The following is an 18,749-nucleotide window of genomic DNA, read 5'->3' on the forward strand; positions in this document are numbered from 1 at the left end:
TTTGAATTTTTCAAAACTTCTACAATTGGCATATATTGTTTTTAAATTTAGAAAATATTTTTTAAAGAAAAAAGATATAGGGTAATACTAGCATATGGACAGATAGATAGATTAACAGAATAGAATTCAGAGTCCATAAATAAATCTTTACATTTATAGTTAATCTGTGACAAGACTGCCAAGACAATTCAAAGGGTAAAGAGTAGTCTTTTCAAGAAATGTTTCTGGGATAATTAGATATCCACATGTAAAAGAATGAAGTTAGACCCCTTCCTTAAACCATACACAAAAATTGATTCATATGGATTATAGAGCTAAAACTGCATAGAAGAAAACCTAAAAGTAAATGTGTGTGACCTTGGTTAAGCCTTCTTAGATAATGACAGCAAAAGCATGAGCAAGAAAAGAAAAAAATAGATAAAACTGAATTTTATCAAAACTAAAAACCTTTATTTCAAAGGACATGGTCAAAAAAGTGAAAAGACAACCTGCAGAATGGGAGAAAACAGTTGCAAATCATTTATCTGAGAAGGGACTTGTATCCAGAATATAAAATGATCTCTTAAAATTCAATAATAAAGAAAAATAATCCAACTTAAAAATGGGCAAAGGGTCAAATAGACTTTCTTCAAAGAAGACATACAAATGGTCAGTAAGTATATGAGAAGATGCTCAATATCATAAGCTATTACAAAAAATTTAAATCAAAATCACAATGAGATACCAATGAGATACTTTACAACCAGTGGGATGGCTATAATCAAAAAGACGGATAACAAGTATTGACAAAAATGCAGAGAAATTCGAACCCTTGTATATTGCTGGTATAAATGTTAAATGGTGTAGCTGCTTTAGAGAACAGTCTGGCAATTCCACAAAATGTTAAATGTAAATAAGCTCAGCAATTCCACTCCTAGGCATATACCTAAGAGTAATGAAAACATATGTCTCCACAGAAACTTGTGCACCAATGTTCATAACAGCATTATTCATAACAGCCCCAAAATGGAAACAATCCAAATGTTTATTAACTCATGAATGGATAAATAAAATGTGGTGCATCCATATACATCTTCTAATTGCCAAACTGATTTGGCAACAAAAAAGAATGACTTATATACACTACAACACAGATGAACCTTAAATGTATGCTAAGCAAAAGAAGCCAGTAACAAAAGATATATATTTTATAATTTCATTTATACAAAATGTCCAGAATAGGTAAATCTATAGAAACAGAAAGTAGACAAGTGGCTGCCTAGGGATGGAGGTTTTGGGGGGATGAAGAGTGACTGTGAATGGGTACAGGGTTTCTTTTGGGGGCAATGAAAATGTTCTAAAATTGATTGTAGTGACAGCTGCACTGTTTGGTGAATATACTAGAAGCCACTGAATTGTGCACTTTAAATAGGTGAATTGTATGGTACATGAATTAAATCTCCATAAGCTTTTGTTTTATTTTTTAAATATGGGACTTTTCATAAGAGCTTCCACTACATTACTGGCAAATTTTCTACATGGCAGAGGGGAAAAGGCATTTTGACTATTAAAACATCCTTGGAATTCCTATTCTTGATTCCAAGAAGAATTATGAAAATAAAAATGTATTTTCTCCTTCTGTGTCATATACACTGGACTGTATGTTAAAGAAATATACACAAATATAAGCTGCTGGGTGTAAGCCGGGCATTGATCCCTCCTAAATGGCTGTGTACTGTGGGCCCTAGGAGCAGTCAAGTTTTAGAGAAAAACCACATCCTTGGCAGAACAGGGGTTTCCCAACTGTTTTGGAAGGAAAAGCTACTTTTACTTTCTATGAAATCTTAACCTAAGGGGAAAAAAGAGACAACAAAGTAAAAAGAAGAGAGGTCATAAAGTCCCCAGGTTCTTATCCTCGTTCTTCTACTTAACTCACAGTCTCAGTGGTCTCATCTGTAAAATGCAGATAATTGCCTATGCCTATCTACCTCATAAGACTATAGGAAGGCCCAAATTAAAGAAAATAAAAAAGAAAAATAAAAAGAAACAATGTTCGTAAGATACAACTGGGTTTAGTTTTGAATTGTTTGCCTTTTAATAGTTTTGTTTCCCCCAGAAAGTTAGCCTAGCAGCAGCTCAACTTCTTATCTCTAAAGACAGACCTGGTTAACATACTTCATGGAGTATGAAATGACATACCAAAAGCCATTACATTCAATACAAATGTAACTTATCCTTGTTATTTGTAAAATATACCCTCAAATTAATTACTGGGGGACCTGAACACACTCTCAGCATTGGACAGATCATCTAAGCAACAAATCAACAGAGTAGCCATTACTCTTTCAGAGGGAGAGAAGAAATCTAGGGTTATCAGTGGTGGGAGGGGGGAGGGAGAGGGGGATAGGGAGAGATTGGACAAGGGGCATAAAGAATAAGTACAATTTGTAACAATATACATACTAGTGATATTGATTTGATCAACATATGTCAACATTGAATCCCAAAAACATGTACAATCAATTATGATTCAATTAAAAAAAAAAAAATATATATATATATATATATTACTCTTAAGTCCTTGAGCTTTCAGGAAAAGAGAGAAGAGGCCTGACTTAAGAAAAGCCAAAAGAAATAAGGAAGAATCCACTGATAGCTGCTAGCCCTCTGACTTGTACTGCACAGGATTGCTGGAATTCTAATTGGTAGGTCTCTGTTTCCACATTTGGGGAATTGACAACATGTGTCTTGATTTATCAGACTGAGCAATTGAGGAGTTTCACTAGAAATCTGGATGACCACACTGTCTAGGACAGAGGTTCTCAAACTTTTTGGTTTCAAAATCCCTTACACTCTCAAAATTATTGAGGACCCCAGAGAGCTTTTGTTTATGTAGGTCATATATATCAATATTTACCATATTAGAAATTAAAATCAAGAAGAATTTTGGATATTAATTCATCTTGAACTAGCAATAGAAATTTATTACTTGTTAACATAAATAATATTTTTAATGAAAAACAAGTTTATTTTCCAAAAAAGAAATTTAGTGCAGTGAATGACATTGTTTTGCATTTTTGCAAGTCTCTTTTGCACTGTCTAGCTTAACAGAAGCCAGCTGGAGTCTTTTATTTTCTTTTTGCATTCATTTTGTTACCATGTTTTGTAAGAAAAATCCAGCCTAATGTAGATGGGGGGAAAAAGAGTAGTTTAATAGCCTTTTCAGATAATTGTGAATATTCTTCCTTGATACTACTCCCAAACTCATCAAGTAATAGTTTTTTAAAGGTTAGTAGTAACATAGAATCTGAAACCCTATCAATAAACTTTTCACACTCTGTTACATTAAAATCCACTGGTCTTTCTTACACTTTGAAGAGATCTGTACCTGTGCATATTTCATAGCATAATACACTGGTCATATGGAAATTACTGGCTCTCTGAGTTATTTATATTTTAAGTGTTGACATATTCCATTATAAAATACTTAAAAATCACATGTGTTAATATCAATACCAACCTTATCAAAAATGTCTTTAAGGACTGGGAAGCTGTCAATCTCATGGTGGCAAACACAAGTGTTCTGAAATTTTAATTTTCATTTGAAATCCTGAATTTTATCATCAGTTGATTTCCTTCAAGTGACAGGTTCACTTCACTTATTTTTGAGAAAATGTTTGCCAAATATTTAAGTCTGAATAACCATAGTTTCTCAGTCATTATCTCAAGATGATGCTCCAACCAGCCCAGTGATGACCACCAAGCCACAGCAAGAAGGGCCCCAGGTTCCCAAGCTGGGACGGTGTGTGTGTGGGGGGGGGGGGGGGGGCTTTTGCCACAACTCACTGACATCTGCACCCAGCCCAGCAATGACCAAGCCACCACTGGAAGCCCCCAGTCTCCCCTGTGGGAATGAGGGGAATGCCACAGGCATCAATCCCGCTACTCCTCTTTCCTTCTTCCAACCCATTTCCTTCCCCTTTCTCCTCTCCTCCTCCCTCCCAAATGCTCCACAACAACATCCTAGAATGTAAAAAATAATATTAATAAAATTACATTTTCTTTAAAAAAAAAAAAGGGTGTTTCTCCATAAAAAAGCAGCTAGTTCAGTTAGCAACTCAGCTGTACACATGCTTTTCCTTGAAACAACCATTACACTTCAGTATGCAGCAGAAATGCTTTATGCATACTCTCTTTCCTTCACACTGAACATTAAAAAGATGTGAACTCAAGGGTCAAGATTTAACATATTCAATAATTTTTACAGCTTTATCAAGAACATTCTTAAGCAAAACTCTTATTTCTTTTTATTCTATGACTTCACAGCATTGCAGAATATCACTAGCCTTGATTTGTTCTAAGGGGCCAGCAGTTTTACCCACCCTTGTTTTTGCATAATCAAGCAAATGTCAACAGAGTGAAACAGGCAAAAATACCTTAGTATTATTATGAAAATACTTCTGTACTCCCAGACCCACTGAGGGTGTGGGGGACTCCCAAGGAATGAGGGACCGATTACGCTGCTGCTCTCAGAGAAAAAGCAATCTCTGTCAGTCGGATGTGTACGGTTGGCATGCTCACGTGGAACTATTCAGAAAACCTACTAAAAGCTCAATACTAACAACCTGGGAGAATAGTATTGGTTTCACTATATTTCTTTGCTTCACTTCATTCAAAAGTTAACTTAATGCATCTACATATGGCCAATTCATCCTCAAATTAAAAATGTATGTGTAGTCACAGTATGGTAAGAACTATACATTTAAGTCATACCTATCAAAAAGTCTTCATTTTATAAAATAAATAATTAGCTGGACTCTCTCCCAGCTTTCTTCCTTATCCAGAGCCCACCATCTGAAAAACACATCTGAAAAAGGCAATTTTGAAATAAGTGGCAAAAGCAAAGGCTCACTCTCCTCAGCATAAATATGCCCTGATATTTTCCATCTTAAAAAACAAAACAGTTCCATATCCCCACATAACAGACCGAAAAAACAAAACCCAAACAAACTTCCCTTAATCCCACAGTCATGTCCAGTTATAAACCCCTAACTGTACATAGATGATTACGTCTTCCTTCCAGAAATTTATTTCTCATAGTTTACAAGTAATTACTCTTTCCTCATTTTCTCCGTGCATGACTCTCCATTCCTATCAAACTTTGCTGGATCTTCCTCCTCAATTCAAATTCTAAATGTGATTTCCCAGAGATAAATCCCACTGTATGTATCTGTCTGTATCTGTCTCTTTTCAGCTCTGCATTCTCTCCCGGGTTAATCTCATCCAGTTCTATGGATTTAAATGTCATCTTTATGTTGATAACTCCCAAATTTCTATCTCTAGTACTGACCTCCAACCCTAAGCTCTAGACCCATATATCCTGTTTCTAATTAATAACTCTACTGGGATTTCTACAACACAATTCAAATTTAACATTTTTAAAACAGATCTTTTGGTTCATCTACCCCCATCTCCTGGACTTTTCCCCATCTCAATAAATTGTATTATCACTTAAGCAATTGCCTATACACAATACCTAGAAGTCATTCTTGACATTTCTTTTTCCCTCATCTCCCACATTCAATCCATTAGTTCATCTCCCACAATATATTTCAAATCTGTTCACATCTCTCCATCTCTATCCCTACTACCCTGGTGCAAGCCACCATCAATCCTCATCCGGTCTTCTGAAATATCCTTGTAGAAAGGTAATTTTACTTCAATTCTAGTTCTCTGTAATCCATTAGAGCCACTAGAGTGATCTTTGAAAAAACAAATCAAATCATGCTACTTTCCTGCATAAATCATTCATTCAATGGCTTCCCTTTGTATTTACAATAAAATTAAAACTCTTTATTATGATCTCTAAGGCCTTATGGATAAGCTCCCTGGCTACCTATATGCCCCTCAATTACCATGCTCCTGCCACTTTAGCCTTCTACCTGCTATTTGAACATAACAAGCTCTTTCCTACCTCCGGGCCCTTATCCTTGCTATTCCCATGGCCTTAGGGAACTTTCTGTTCCCTAGCTCTTTGCATGGCTGGTTCCTTGACATCACTCATGTCTTAGCTCAACAGTCACTTCTTCAATAAGGCTTATTTGCCAACTTTATCTAAAGTAGGTCTCTCTCCAGTTATTTTCTATTTTATCACTTAATTAATTTGTATCATAGCACCTATCACAATCTAAAATTATTTTCTTTGTTTATTGTATGCCTCTTCCCATTAGATTACAAGCTTAACGAGGCAGGGATCTTTTTTCTTTTTTTAAACAGCTGATTGAGATGTAATTCAAATACCTATACCATACAATTCACCCATTTAAACTGTACAATTCAAATTTGCCATTTTAACTATTTTTAAGTGTACAATTCAGTGGCATTAACTACACTCACGATGTTATACAACTATCACCACTATCTCTTTCCAAAACTTTTTCATCACCCCAAACAGAAACTCTATAACCATTAAGCAATAGCTCCCCTATTCCCCACTTCCTCCAGCCCTGGTAACCTCTAATCTACTTTCTGTTGCCATGTACAAGTATTTGCCTATTCTAGGTATTTCACGTAAGTGAAATCATATGATATTTGTCCTTTTGTGTCTAGCTTTTTAAGTAGGCAGGGATAAGGGACCATGGACGTCTTAGTCATTGCTTTATCCTTTGCAACCTTACTAAGTGTATACAGCACGTAGCAGATGCTCAACAAATACTGCTGAATAAACTAATTAAGCAATGTTAAGCAAGTCACTTAACTTTTCTTGCTTTAAAAATTTATTTTTCTGGTATATATTTAAGGTATACAACATGTTTTGAAGGTGTATAAAATGATGTTTTGATATACATATACATAGTAAAATGACTACTACAGTCAAACAAATTAACATAGTCACCATCCTCCCTACTTACCTTTGTGAGTGTGTGGGGGGAGGGTAAGAGTATCCAAAATCTACTCTATTAGCATATCTTCAGTGTACAATACAATATTATTAACTATAGCCCTTATCTGTATATTATATCTCTAGATTTATTTATCCTACCTAATTGCAGGTTTGTATCCTTCAGCCTACTTATCCCTATTTCCTCCCCCGCCCCACCACTGGTAACCACTGTTCTACTGTTTCTGTTTGTTTGACTTTTTATTTGAGATTTCACATATACATAAAATCATACAGTATTTATCTTTCTGTGTCTGTCTTATTTCACTTAGCATAATGTCCTCCAGGTTCAAACATGTTGCAAATGGCAGTTACCTCCTTCTTTTAAAAAGGCTAAATAATTACACACACAGTACAATTTCTTTATCCACTTAAGTTACTTAATTTTTCTAGATCTCAGTTTCTTAACTTGTGTGATGGTGCTATATCAGCATTCACTGACTTATTAAACATCTCCTTAAAACTTACATTGTTTCAGGCATTGTGCTTGCTAATGGAAATATCATGATATGAAAAATAGTTACTATCTCTGCTCTGAAGGAACTTTCAGTTCCTTTTCTATCTGGGAATGCCATCTTCTTTAATTCTATACACTTTTAGGATGAAAATACATAGAACAATGAAACATCTGGAAGTAAGGGAATTTCTAGCAAACTTGTCAAATTGTGTGATACCACACTGGAGGGACAGATGTCAAAAGCCATACAAGGGTACTTCAAAAAGTTCGTGGAAAAATGGAATTAGAAAATAATATAAATCCTTCCATGAACTTTTTGAAGATTCCTCATAATGTCTTCAGATCCATTTAATATTATCTGCCCTTTTTACTTTGCTTGGTGATGATGAAGATCATACGGATATATATGCATGTATTTTACAAACTATAAAGCTCTCCACAAATGTAAGGTAACAGTATTTTTGTTTTTGTTTTACTACTTTTATGCTCTGGGAATTAAAAGCAAACTACTGTGCTCTACATAAATTCTAACATAATAGTTATAACCTTGCTGACAATTATGGCAGAACCTGGTTTTTTAAGTCAACGTTAATTATACTGTACGTGAATTTCAACAAGCCAATTCCTACAGCATTATATGCTGACCAACAAGGAAGGTTATTTCCAACTAAAGTGGCTGGCATTTGACAAATTTTAGTAAATGGTGCTGAAAATAAGGCATTTTGCTTTGCTCATTTTTGATACCTAATCCCGCACACACATAACCTTTAGACAGCAGTGACATGAAGGGGGAAATAGACCTCACCAAAGCTCTCAGCTCTTCAAACAACACTTGCAGGTTTCTACTTGAAGGCCTGTCTTTCTAAGCTTGTGCTTTCAAAACTTGGGCTGGACTGATCCCAAATACTGAAGTAACAAATATTACTAAATTCTGTCATTTCCTCTACCAAAAAAGTGATTTTACTACTACTTCTGGTTGTGATGAAAGGTCCTATTGACTATTCAAATCCTCGACCAAGTTATGGATGAAGTATTAAGTGACTTCACTCCTTTTTCTCTGACACTTTAACAACACATGTCAGTGCTTTCATTCACCTCCACTAACGTGGCTTATAAATAACTGAGGTGGGGTCATTTTAATAGTGTGATTTGTTCACATCTCTAGAGATGGGGTACAAATGAGAGTGCCTAAGAAGACAAATTCCCCTTTGACAACATGTATTAGTATATATGTATACAAAAAGAAACCTTCAAAAACTGGAAATATCTTATTGCTATAATACTTGGTTAGGAGCCATAATAATTAATGGTTCTTTGATTTATTACAAATCAAAAAGTGAAAAGGTAATGGTAGTAAGGGCAAAGACAAAATGAAACCTTCCCTGAGAAACAGCAAGAGATGGAATAGAGCTGAAGCAAAAAAAAAAAAAAAATTAAAGTTCACAAATTTGTTTTAAGTTTCTTTCTAAATGTTCAAAAGGGGCTTCCTGAATAAATTTTGAAATCTAAGAAAAGTCTGTTTTTAAGAAGTTTATTGTCCCTTCCTTTTAAAACTGCCACAATAGTGATGAAAAAACACCAGAGGGCAAGATACTTGGTCTCTATGGATTTAGAGTGGTTAATCTATTGATCCTAAACACAAATACAGTTAATCTCTCAATTTTCAGAAAGAGTATAAAGTTGGAGAGGATACAAAATTACTAGAAGTAATCAATTTCTTAAACAGATGAACCAAACTTGTTCAGCATATTTGGGGCCTTGGTTCAGTTGAGAATACAGACAGAGGCCACTTGGGAAGTGCTCCCAAACGGGGACCAAACAGGTGCTAGCATTAAGAGTCTGATGTGAAGGGCTGACTTTCCTGTTTTCCACTACACATAGTCAGCCTCCATCTTGGTTTTACTCTCAAAGCAAGCTGAGTTATTCTTAGTACCTCTTTATACCATCCGTTGGTATTCTCCGGTCTTTGAGAAAAAAGAAGTATATGTGTGCATGCATGTGTATGTCTGTACACGTGTGCACACGTGTGTACATGGGTGTGTTTGAAGCTGGGATTTACAAGGAAATCCAGGCATTTGAGCAAGAGCAGTTTTCACCTGGAAGCTTTCAACAGTCTTCTGATCTTAGGACCTTGCCTAGAGCAAGAAATAGAAAACAGGGCAAAGAGAGAAGAACCTCTGAACTTGGATCAGAATTTAGTTCTACTAAATGATGCCAATTTTACTCCCATACTCTGGAACCTGTAGTATCTATGTGCTGTTTCTATCATGGCTGACTTCACCGGGGGTGCTCTCTAATTTGCTCACTTATTTACTAATTTCATTCTTCTTTACTGCAGTCTTAGTCTGGGCACTTCTTGACCAGTTCTATGTAAGCACTGCCTTATTAATGGTATGACACACCGTGATCAGCAGAGTGTGAGCTAAGTACCTTAAAATTAAAGTCCTTTTTCTTTGACTGAAATACTTATCTGCCAAAAATGGAGGGAGAGAAAGCATCAGTTGTGGGAAGAATGGCACATGGAAAGGTAAGTCATGGGCCAGAGACTGTGAGCAAGGCTGCTTGCCTGGAGTGAAGAACATGAGCTGGAGTGGAAGTAACAGTAAAAGCAGTGTGATTGAGAGAGCAATGAATGTGAAGTTATGAAGCAAATGATTAATTCAGACTGCAAACTAGAAATCTGACCTAATTTCAGAAAAGAATAACAATCTTAATAAAATCCAAATTTCAAAAAGCCTGAATATTAAATTGAGGTTGGTTGAGGGAAAGAAAGGCAAAGATGATACTATATGGAGGAATAATTTTAGATTCATCAGACATGAATAAGAGAAGTGTTCAATAAGTCTTCAGATTCACTCAAGCTCATAAAAACAAAAGCATCACAAACCTTATTACTTCTCTAAAATGAAAAGGGCTGAGGATACAGCTAATAATGTCTTTAAATAACAGCCAAACTGTGGATACGCATCTAAGTGATATTCCAGTTGGAAGGATGTCCAAATAAAAACAAAGCACTAAAGCTAATCTTCCTTTACAATTGAAAATCAATGGAATGTCTACCTCTTGAAGTAGAGCCAGTGTGCTAATGAAATGCTACATATTTCCTTCAGAAAAATATAAACCCAGGCATCTCATAGTCTATGACATGTGAAAAGACATTACTCAAGTGGGATGCTAACTGATGTGATGTTGCGAGAGCCACAAAAATCCAAAATGGGTTGGAAGAACCATGTCCTTAGTCTTTCCTTAGGTGAGGAGACCATTAAGGACTTGCCAAAGGCACTTTTACTCCATAAACAAAAATGCAAAACGAGTGCTTAGAAGTGGTCTAAGAAGAAAGCTATTATTACTGGTCAAGCTACAGAGGCAAGAGATTATAATGCTGACACATTCAAGTATAGGCAAGTAAGAACACAGAGAAGGGCTTCTGAGTTAAGCAAGAGGATTCCAATTTGTACCCATTGCTTTTCTGAAGTCATTATAGCAGCACAAAATAAGACTGTGGCCAAAAAAGAACTTTGCGTTATTAATGTAACTGGTTAAATAAAAGTGTCAACTGCAGTACTTACTTATCAAAAGTAAGAGGGTTAGAAATCCAAGGAAGTAGGCTGTCTGTGGGAAGGAGGAGTGAAGAAGAGTTACTTACCTGTGCTATATTTTTGTTCAGAAGATAGACACCATAATCAAATTGCAACTTCTCCCCTCCTTTTGGATATAGTGGAAACCTAAGAAAGGTAAAGAAGGATCAGAAATTTTCCAGAACTGAGGAGATACAACCTCCAAGTTGTTGACAGAAGCTGAAGTTTCTTAGGTACAGCATAAACATCTGAAGAATTAGACTAAATCAGTTATAGTCACTGCAATCTACTAACATCTTCATAATATTAGCCACGTCAGAACAATGGCTGCCTTCTTTCAAAGGAAAAATTGAATAGGTCATGCAACAAGAGACTAATGTATAAGAAAGTGACCCACCAATCCCAAGGAGTTGAGGCCATGGCTTCCTATTTACATATCATAAGCTTGCCACCCTAAGATTAAAATCCCAGAAATTTTTTTCTCTAATACCTTGGATCTAACACCTCAACTTCTACTAAGTGGGAGAGGAATATTAAAGGAAAAAAAACCCATCTCAGACTTAAAAGCAATATATAAGACTTCTGTTTCTTTTAAGGTGGCCAATCAAATCCACAGTGCAATATAAGCCAAAATTCATTCAGAAATTCATTCACATTTATAGGGATAGCTATCTGGATACAACTTCTCCAAGGGAATGTGCTCATAACATAAAGCTCTTATAAATGAATTTCCATTTTAACCTGACTCATTGAAGCAACAAAGGCATGAGATCTGTATCCTTATAAAGATAATGAGTTATTTTAGGGAATAAGTTTTCTTCACTAGTTCCCTTTCCTTACCCCTGCAAACAAAGAAGAAAAAGTTAGAGCACTCCTATATATTATATTCATTTTTTTTCTGATTCTCAAGACCAAGCTTAAGTTTTATCATCTGAAACAGATTTTTCTATAAACAGATCGATCACAACTTAGGGTCAAGAAGAATACTTCATCTTCCTTAGTTTTGCAATATACAATTACCCTCAAGAATAAAATAATCTTATTTAAGTGAATGGTAGGTGACAATTACTGGATATTATTAATTTCAATTGTCTTTTAATTGTCTGAGGAAAAGATGCATTCCATAAAGCCTAGAGGATATGGTTTTCTAAGGAATAAAAAAGAAAAGAAACAGAATTTAAAAGCTTTATATTAAACTTTCAAGAGTTGCTGTTTACACAGTATCCAAAAGGTAAATCTGTACTGTAAAATTATAAGCTCTGGGGAGTAAGCAAGGTCATGAACTGTATTTATTCTCTACTAAAGGAACACCAAATGCTTCACACACCCATCAGGAAGATATAGCTTTGTACTTAACTGAAAAAATTAAAAAACTAAGACATGTGGTTTGGCCCCAAACTGAGATGCATAAAAATGACAGCAAAGCAAATCAGGATAAGCAAAGTGCAACACCAGGCTTCTGTAAGGTGTTTGGGAATCACTCAAATTCATACGGTGTATCTTGCAAAGAAACTGTATACTATATTTGCAAAGACATAACAACAGGGACACTTCAAAAGAATCTACTAGAGACTTAAAGCTCTATACTATGTAGTTATTCTATAAGCCATTACATACAGACTATCTGAACAGTTCTCCAAACCCAACACTATCTCCATTCTTAAGTTATAAATCCAGAAATGGTTTCATATGTTGAAAGGGTAAATTGAGATCAGCATACACTGAAAACCAAGCCTGTACATTTCTGAAAAATGGATCTCACAACATTTGACTTTAATATGACTTCATTGGGATTTCCTTATAGAAAAAGCCACAAAGTATGTATGTAACCTTAAAACAAATCTAAACAGTGATTAGAGTCAAAGGTTCAAATAGGGCAATGCGGGCCGACCCCGTGGCTCACTCGGGAGAGTGCGGCGCTGGGAGTGTAGTGGCGCTCTCGCCGCGGGTTTGGATCCTATATAGGGATGGCTGGTGCATTCACTGGCTAAGCGCCAGCGTGGGCAACGCCAAGCCAAGGGTTGCGATCCTCTTACCGGTCACAAAAAAGACAAACAAACAAACAAAAAAACAAATAGGGCAATGATGCTAAGATAGATCAAATATTAAAAGAGAGTTCACATTTTATATTGCTTTCAAATTCTTAATGGGTCCCTTCAAGATGAACAGTGTAATAGTTTATAACTATCATAAATCAAAGGCATTTTATTTCAATGTAGTTGGAGAATCACATTAGCAAATTGTACAAGGTTTAGATAACAACATGGTATTTGAAGTATAAGCAGAAAAATATCCTTAGCATCACAAATAGAACACATAAAGGAGAGTATTAAATTAAATAACTGGAGGATAGACTATAGATTTCCTATTAATACACTCAATATAATTTATTATTATACTCAATTAAAATGGCCAATATTAAATTATTTTTCAAGTTAAATTTTCAAATTGTTTGGAAAATTAACTGACTGTACATGGTAAAAGTCAATGAATTAGAAAGCAACAAATAGATTATGCGTGTGACAAAATTCCATGTTAGGTTTACTGTCACTGTAACGGACGCCTGGTGGTGAGGAGGTGAGTGGAGAGAACTGCAGACCACCAACCTTAATTAGAGCCCATTTTTATCTACTGTAAATAATCTTATCATTGTGAATATCAAATTGGCTTAGGTCAGTTTGCAATCCTTTCTTTTTCCAGTCTGTCTCAGATGTAATTTTACATTCACTGCGTCATTATTTGGTTAATGTGTGTCTCTTTTAGTATACTGTAGGGTCCAAGAAGACAGAAACAGGTTTTATTTTGTCTCTCTTTTGCCTCTCAGGTCAAGTGTCTAGCACTGTTACTAGGACACCCAATAAAAAATTTTTGAATGGAAAAAAAAAAAAGATTATATGTGAAAAAGATTTGAAGCCTTTAGTACATAGCAATTTCAATGTAAACGAAGAATTATGACATGACTACCAAAAAAGCTAAGGTGATCCCAGGCTGTGTTTAGAAGCAGAACACCTAAATTCGGGAACATGCTAGTGACAACACTTTGTACTAGGTTAGACCATACCAAGAGACCTATGTTCAATTCTTCAAGTTAATCTATTTTACATGTATACAGATAAATAACTGGAACGTTACTTTTAGATTATGTTTACAGAGAACTTTTGTAATAATCTTATTTGTCTATAAAAAGCATACAGTGAAGTAGAGTAGACCAGTGTTATTATTTAAAAGAAGATGATTTGTCTTGGTCACCTACTTAATAAGTAGAAGAGACATGAACTTAGTATTACGTCTTCAATGACAAATTCATTATTCTTTCTATTGACTCTGAGTCCTTTAGAAAAGCACACCCAGGATGATTAGGGGAATGGGAGTCACAGTTTTGAGAGAAATGGTTGAAGAAACTGGACTATTTAGCCTGGAGGACAGAAGTCACAAGGACAAAAATGTAGGATTTTCAGTGAGAAAAAGAACTGGGTTTGTTTTGCATGACTTCAAGCAGGGAGAACCAAAGTGAATGGTAAATGTCAAGGGAAGAGTGATTTCACCATAGTTTTTCAAAATCCAAAAGATCTTGGGTAGAGGTAGCCAATCAGAGTCAGGTAACAAACAAATAATGGACGTGTATTCAGGGAGTGTAGTGGGTTGACTGGTGGCCTCCAAAAAGATATGTCTATATTCTAATCCCCAGAACCTGGAATTGGAAAAAGGGTCTAAAATAGTTAAGGATCTTGGGATGAAATCATCCATCATTATCCGAGTGAGGCTTAAATCCAGTAAGTGTTGTTATAATTGATACACAGAGAAGAGACCACAGGAAGGGGAAAAGGCCATGTGAAGATCGAGGCAGAGATTAGTTATGCCTGGAGCCATCCGAAGCTGTAAAGAGTGCTGACACCTTGATTTTAGACTTCTGGCCTCCAGACTATGTGAGAATAAATTTCTGCTGTTTTAAGCCATCAAGTTTGTGGCAATTTAGGGAAGCCCTAGAAACTAACATGGGAGGAATCAAACACTGAAGGACCTAATGGACTAGATGAGGTATAATATCTCTTCCAACTTCAAGATTCTGTAATTCTGAATATGTAAAACTATGCATACTGAATATAATTTCATTTTTACTTCAGGAACCAAAAAATCATTTGAAGTCTATAATGCTAGAAGGTCATAATGATAGGTATCAGCTAAGACTGCAAAGTAAATCTACTGAAGTATTGGTAAATGGAATGCCAGAAAAAGGAATTCGTATGTACGATCTGAGAGCAGGAATTTTTTTTTGCTACATTCATATACATAGATAAAAACACCCACAGAGATGTAATACATGAAGAATATGAACACTCAGCCTGGAAAAAAAATTGCAAAAAAAAATGTTTTTGAATCTTTCCTAAAAAAAAAAATACGATTATTATAAGCACTGCCCTCTCCCCCAACCCAGACATTTTTACAAAGGATACCTATATCCTTTGTAAAAGGTGAGTTTTTTGCCTTCAACTCAGAGCCTCAGATCCAAGTCTGGTTCTTTGATGGCAACCAGGGATGAGGATATGCCTTTAGTTAATTCAAAACTTTTTACTATGCATATTAAGATCACCTCTGCCCAATGTATTTGTAGAAAGTGTGAAAATACATACTCAATATGTTTTGAGACCATGCCGCTGCTTCACACTCAACATATTTTCTTATGCCCAGGTTGGTTTGCCATCACAACTTTTTACTATCAGTTACTCAGGCTTAGAGTGACATTCAATTCATACCCACCTTATTTGCCTTTTATGTGTGCAGCGATTCACCAAATTGACAAGTCACTTTCCCTCTGAAACATTCTTATCTCTCCAGTCCCACTGCCACTCTGGATAATTTTTTGCTGTGGGGGTCTGTCCCCTACACTGTAGGATTTTTAGCTGGGACAGCATCCCTGCACTCATCCCTGCACTATACCCACTAAAAGCCAATAACATCCGCTCCCAGCTGTGATAACCAAAAATACCTCCAAATGTTGCCAAATGTTTCCTGGATGAGAGGGGAAGGGGGATAAAATTGCCTCCAGTTGAGAACAACTGATCTAAGCTCTTATTTTGATTACTACAAAAGCTTCCTAGCCAGCATCCTTAATGCCAGTTCATTCTCCATTATCATTGCCAGATTAATTTGAGGCAGCCCAGTAGGTTTTTAAAAATTGAATTATGACAGAAAAGACAAAGTTCTTCTAGTGTCAGCTCCATTACTTACTTGTTATATGAACTTGGGTAAATCATAACTGCTCTAACACTTAGTTCTTAAGCTGTAAAGTGAAGAAACTATTATCTTTCCTGCCTCTTTCAAAAGTATCTCGTGAGGATAAAGCAACACAAAAGATTGAGAAAGTACACTGAAACTATGAAAAAAATATGAAAAAGTATGAAAAAATACAAGTTATTATTTTCTCTTAAGTCAGATTTCTTATCATGTCACTTCTCAGCCCTGCTTCCTAATCAGTTATTGTTTTAAATTTCAACTCATCTAGCTTTCAGGTTTCAGGGTCTAAGTGATCTGATCTGTCTGCCCGATTTACCAACTTTCACTCAAGTGCTTTCCTCACAGTGCCATGAACAAATCAAGCTCATTTCTCTTTCTCTGCCTTTGCTCACTTCCTGGAAATACCCATCTCCCTTATCTTCTTTTCTAAATACTGTTCCACCCTTTATTAGTCTAGTTCAAGTCATCACATTCCTTTTGAAATCCTCCTTGACCACTTTAGTTCTCACTGAGGCTCCTTTCAGGTTCCTGTTACCTATTTAATGCCTAGAAATTGGCTGCTAGTCGTTTCCGTATTTGTACATTTAATACTCTAGTGGCAGGGCATTAATTTTCCTATACTTCACAATTCATATGTGCACAATTCTTGTTCTTGCTGCTTCATTCTTCATTTGAGGGCTAAATCACATTTAAAGAAGTGACCAAAATAAAATTGGGGTATCTGCCAAAGAATATAAAATGTATTCCAAAAGACATTTTTCAAAAAAAGTCCCCCAAAACAACTATAGTAAATTGTGTGTCAACTCTGGTATACTCAGAGGTTCAGAAATTAGGATAGATTATTACATTAATACATTGCTGGACTCTTCCTGTTAGAAGTTTTTTTAAGACCAGTCTTTCTAACTGGTGGAATGACCTACTATCAAGAACAATCAGTTCTTGGTTGGTTTTGCTTAAATCTTAAAGCTACATGGGCTCCAAGAAGCAGTTACACAAATAAAGTCCTCCAGGGCAAAATAATAATAATAATAATAATAATAATAATAATAATAATAATAATAATAATAATAATAATAATAGTAATCAATTTTGGAAATGTAAAATGCCACCAGTATGCTATATGTATCTAATCTTTTCCCTGTGACTAAGAAAGGGAATTGACCAAAGACTATAGATCCATACTTAATTATTTAGCTTCAAGAGATGGATGAAGAAAATTAGCACCTGACAGAGAGTAAAAGGAACTATGTTTTACTTTGTCAAGATTAAAGAAAAAAAAAAAATCTCACATTTTTCTGCTAAGTTGTGTGATATCACTGAAGCTTTAACCATAACTCATTGCAATTTGACGATAATGCAGTGAAACCATAAGGCAGGCCGTAGGCACATGAGATGGGAAATGGCTGGCTGTGGGGGTTTCACTGGGGACTGTGAAAATATTTGAGCATCTGTTTCTATGTTAAAAAGTCATATTTATTAACTAGCCCAAAATGTACTCTTCAAAAAATAAGCCACTTTTAAAGAACATTTCCATTTATCATTTGCTATTCTAACTATTTAAATTTATTTCTAAGTTTCAATTCATCTTTGGTTTAAAAACTTTACTCTAAGGACCATTTACCATTCCCCCTTAAGTGATATATCTCATTTTAAGCATCATAATAAATTTAAAGAAACAGAAAAAGTAATAGATATCCCTTAGTTTGGGTTAAAGTGAATCTGTGAAGAGCACAATTAACAAAGGACATTTTTCCCCTCCTCTCTTTCATCAATGTGACCTTTCAAAAATCAGATCTGATCATGGCACCCATTCTCTTACTTAAGACCAATGAAATGTTTTCCACTGCACTGGGGATAAAATTTAAACTACAAAGAGGCGCCTACAGGGCCCTAAATGGTCTAATCCACTGCTATCTCTTTGACTACAAACATCATATCATTCTGCTATGCACTCACTACGCTTAAGTCATGCTTGCCTTCTTTCTGTTCCCCAAATGCTAAGCTTGTTATGGCTTTTGAACTTGCTATTCACTGTTTTTTAGTGTTTTCTCCATAAATCTTCACAGAACAGACATTTTCTCGTCATTCTGGCCTCTGATTAAAATCACCCTTAGAGTGACTACACCAGGCCATTCAATCTAAAATTGTTCTTCAGAAGCATTACAATCAACATATTAGACTAAGAATGGCCAGGTGTGCTAACCAATTTTAACATTACACAAAAAAGAAATAACTAGACATGATGTGCTTCCAGATGTGATATAATAGGAAGATTAGTAATGTCTATATTGTATTCTTGCCAAAAAACCAGAATCTGAATATGATCATTTAAATCTTTATCCCAAGCTTACAGGAAACACAGTGGAGAGAGAAACATGTTAAATAACACACAGGAATGCAATCAGCAAAATTTAAAATGTGGGAAACTATAAAGTCAATTTATTCAACAAGGAAAAAATACTTAAGAAAAAATAAAGAAGGAGAGACCCTTCAGATTAAAAGAGCCTTAAGATGTGGAGCAATGGGAACTCTTATACCTTACTGGTGGGAGTGTAAAATG

General features: G+C 35.5%; 1 protein-coding gene across 2 annotated transcripts in view; it reads right to left on the reverse strand.

Annotated features, from left to right (window-relative positions):
• The window catches only part of UVRAG (UV radiation resistance associated), a 303,565-nt gene that overhangs the window by 58,344 nt on the left and 226,472 nt on the right, over nucleotides 1-18,749 (reverse strand). For both annotated transcript variants that reach the window (XM_063093326.1, XM_063093327.1), the window contains exon 13: nucleotides 11,023-11,101. In XM_063093326.1, the coding sequence (XP_062949396.1) occupies nucleotides 11,023-11,101 (79 nt within the window). The remainder of the gene's footprint in view (nucleotides 1-11,022; nucleotides 11,102-18,749) is intronic.

Source organism: Cynocephalus volans, chromosome 4 (genome assembly GCF_027409185.1).
Source record: "Cynocephalus volans isolate mCynVol1 chromosome 4, mCynVol1.pri, whole genome shotgun sequence".
NCBI lineage: Eukaryota > Metazoa > Chordata > Mammalia > Dermoptera > Cynocephalidae > Cynocephalus > Cynocephalus volans.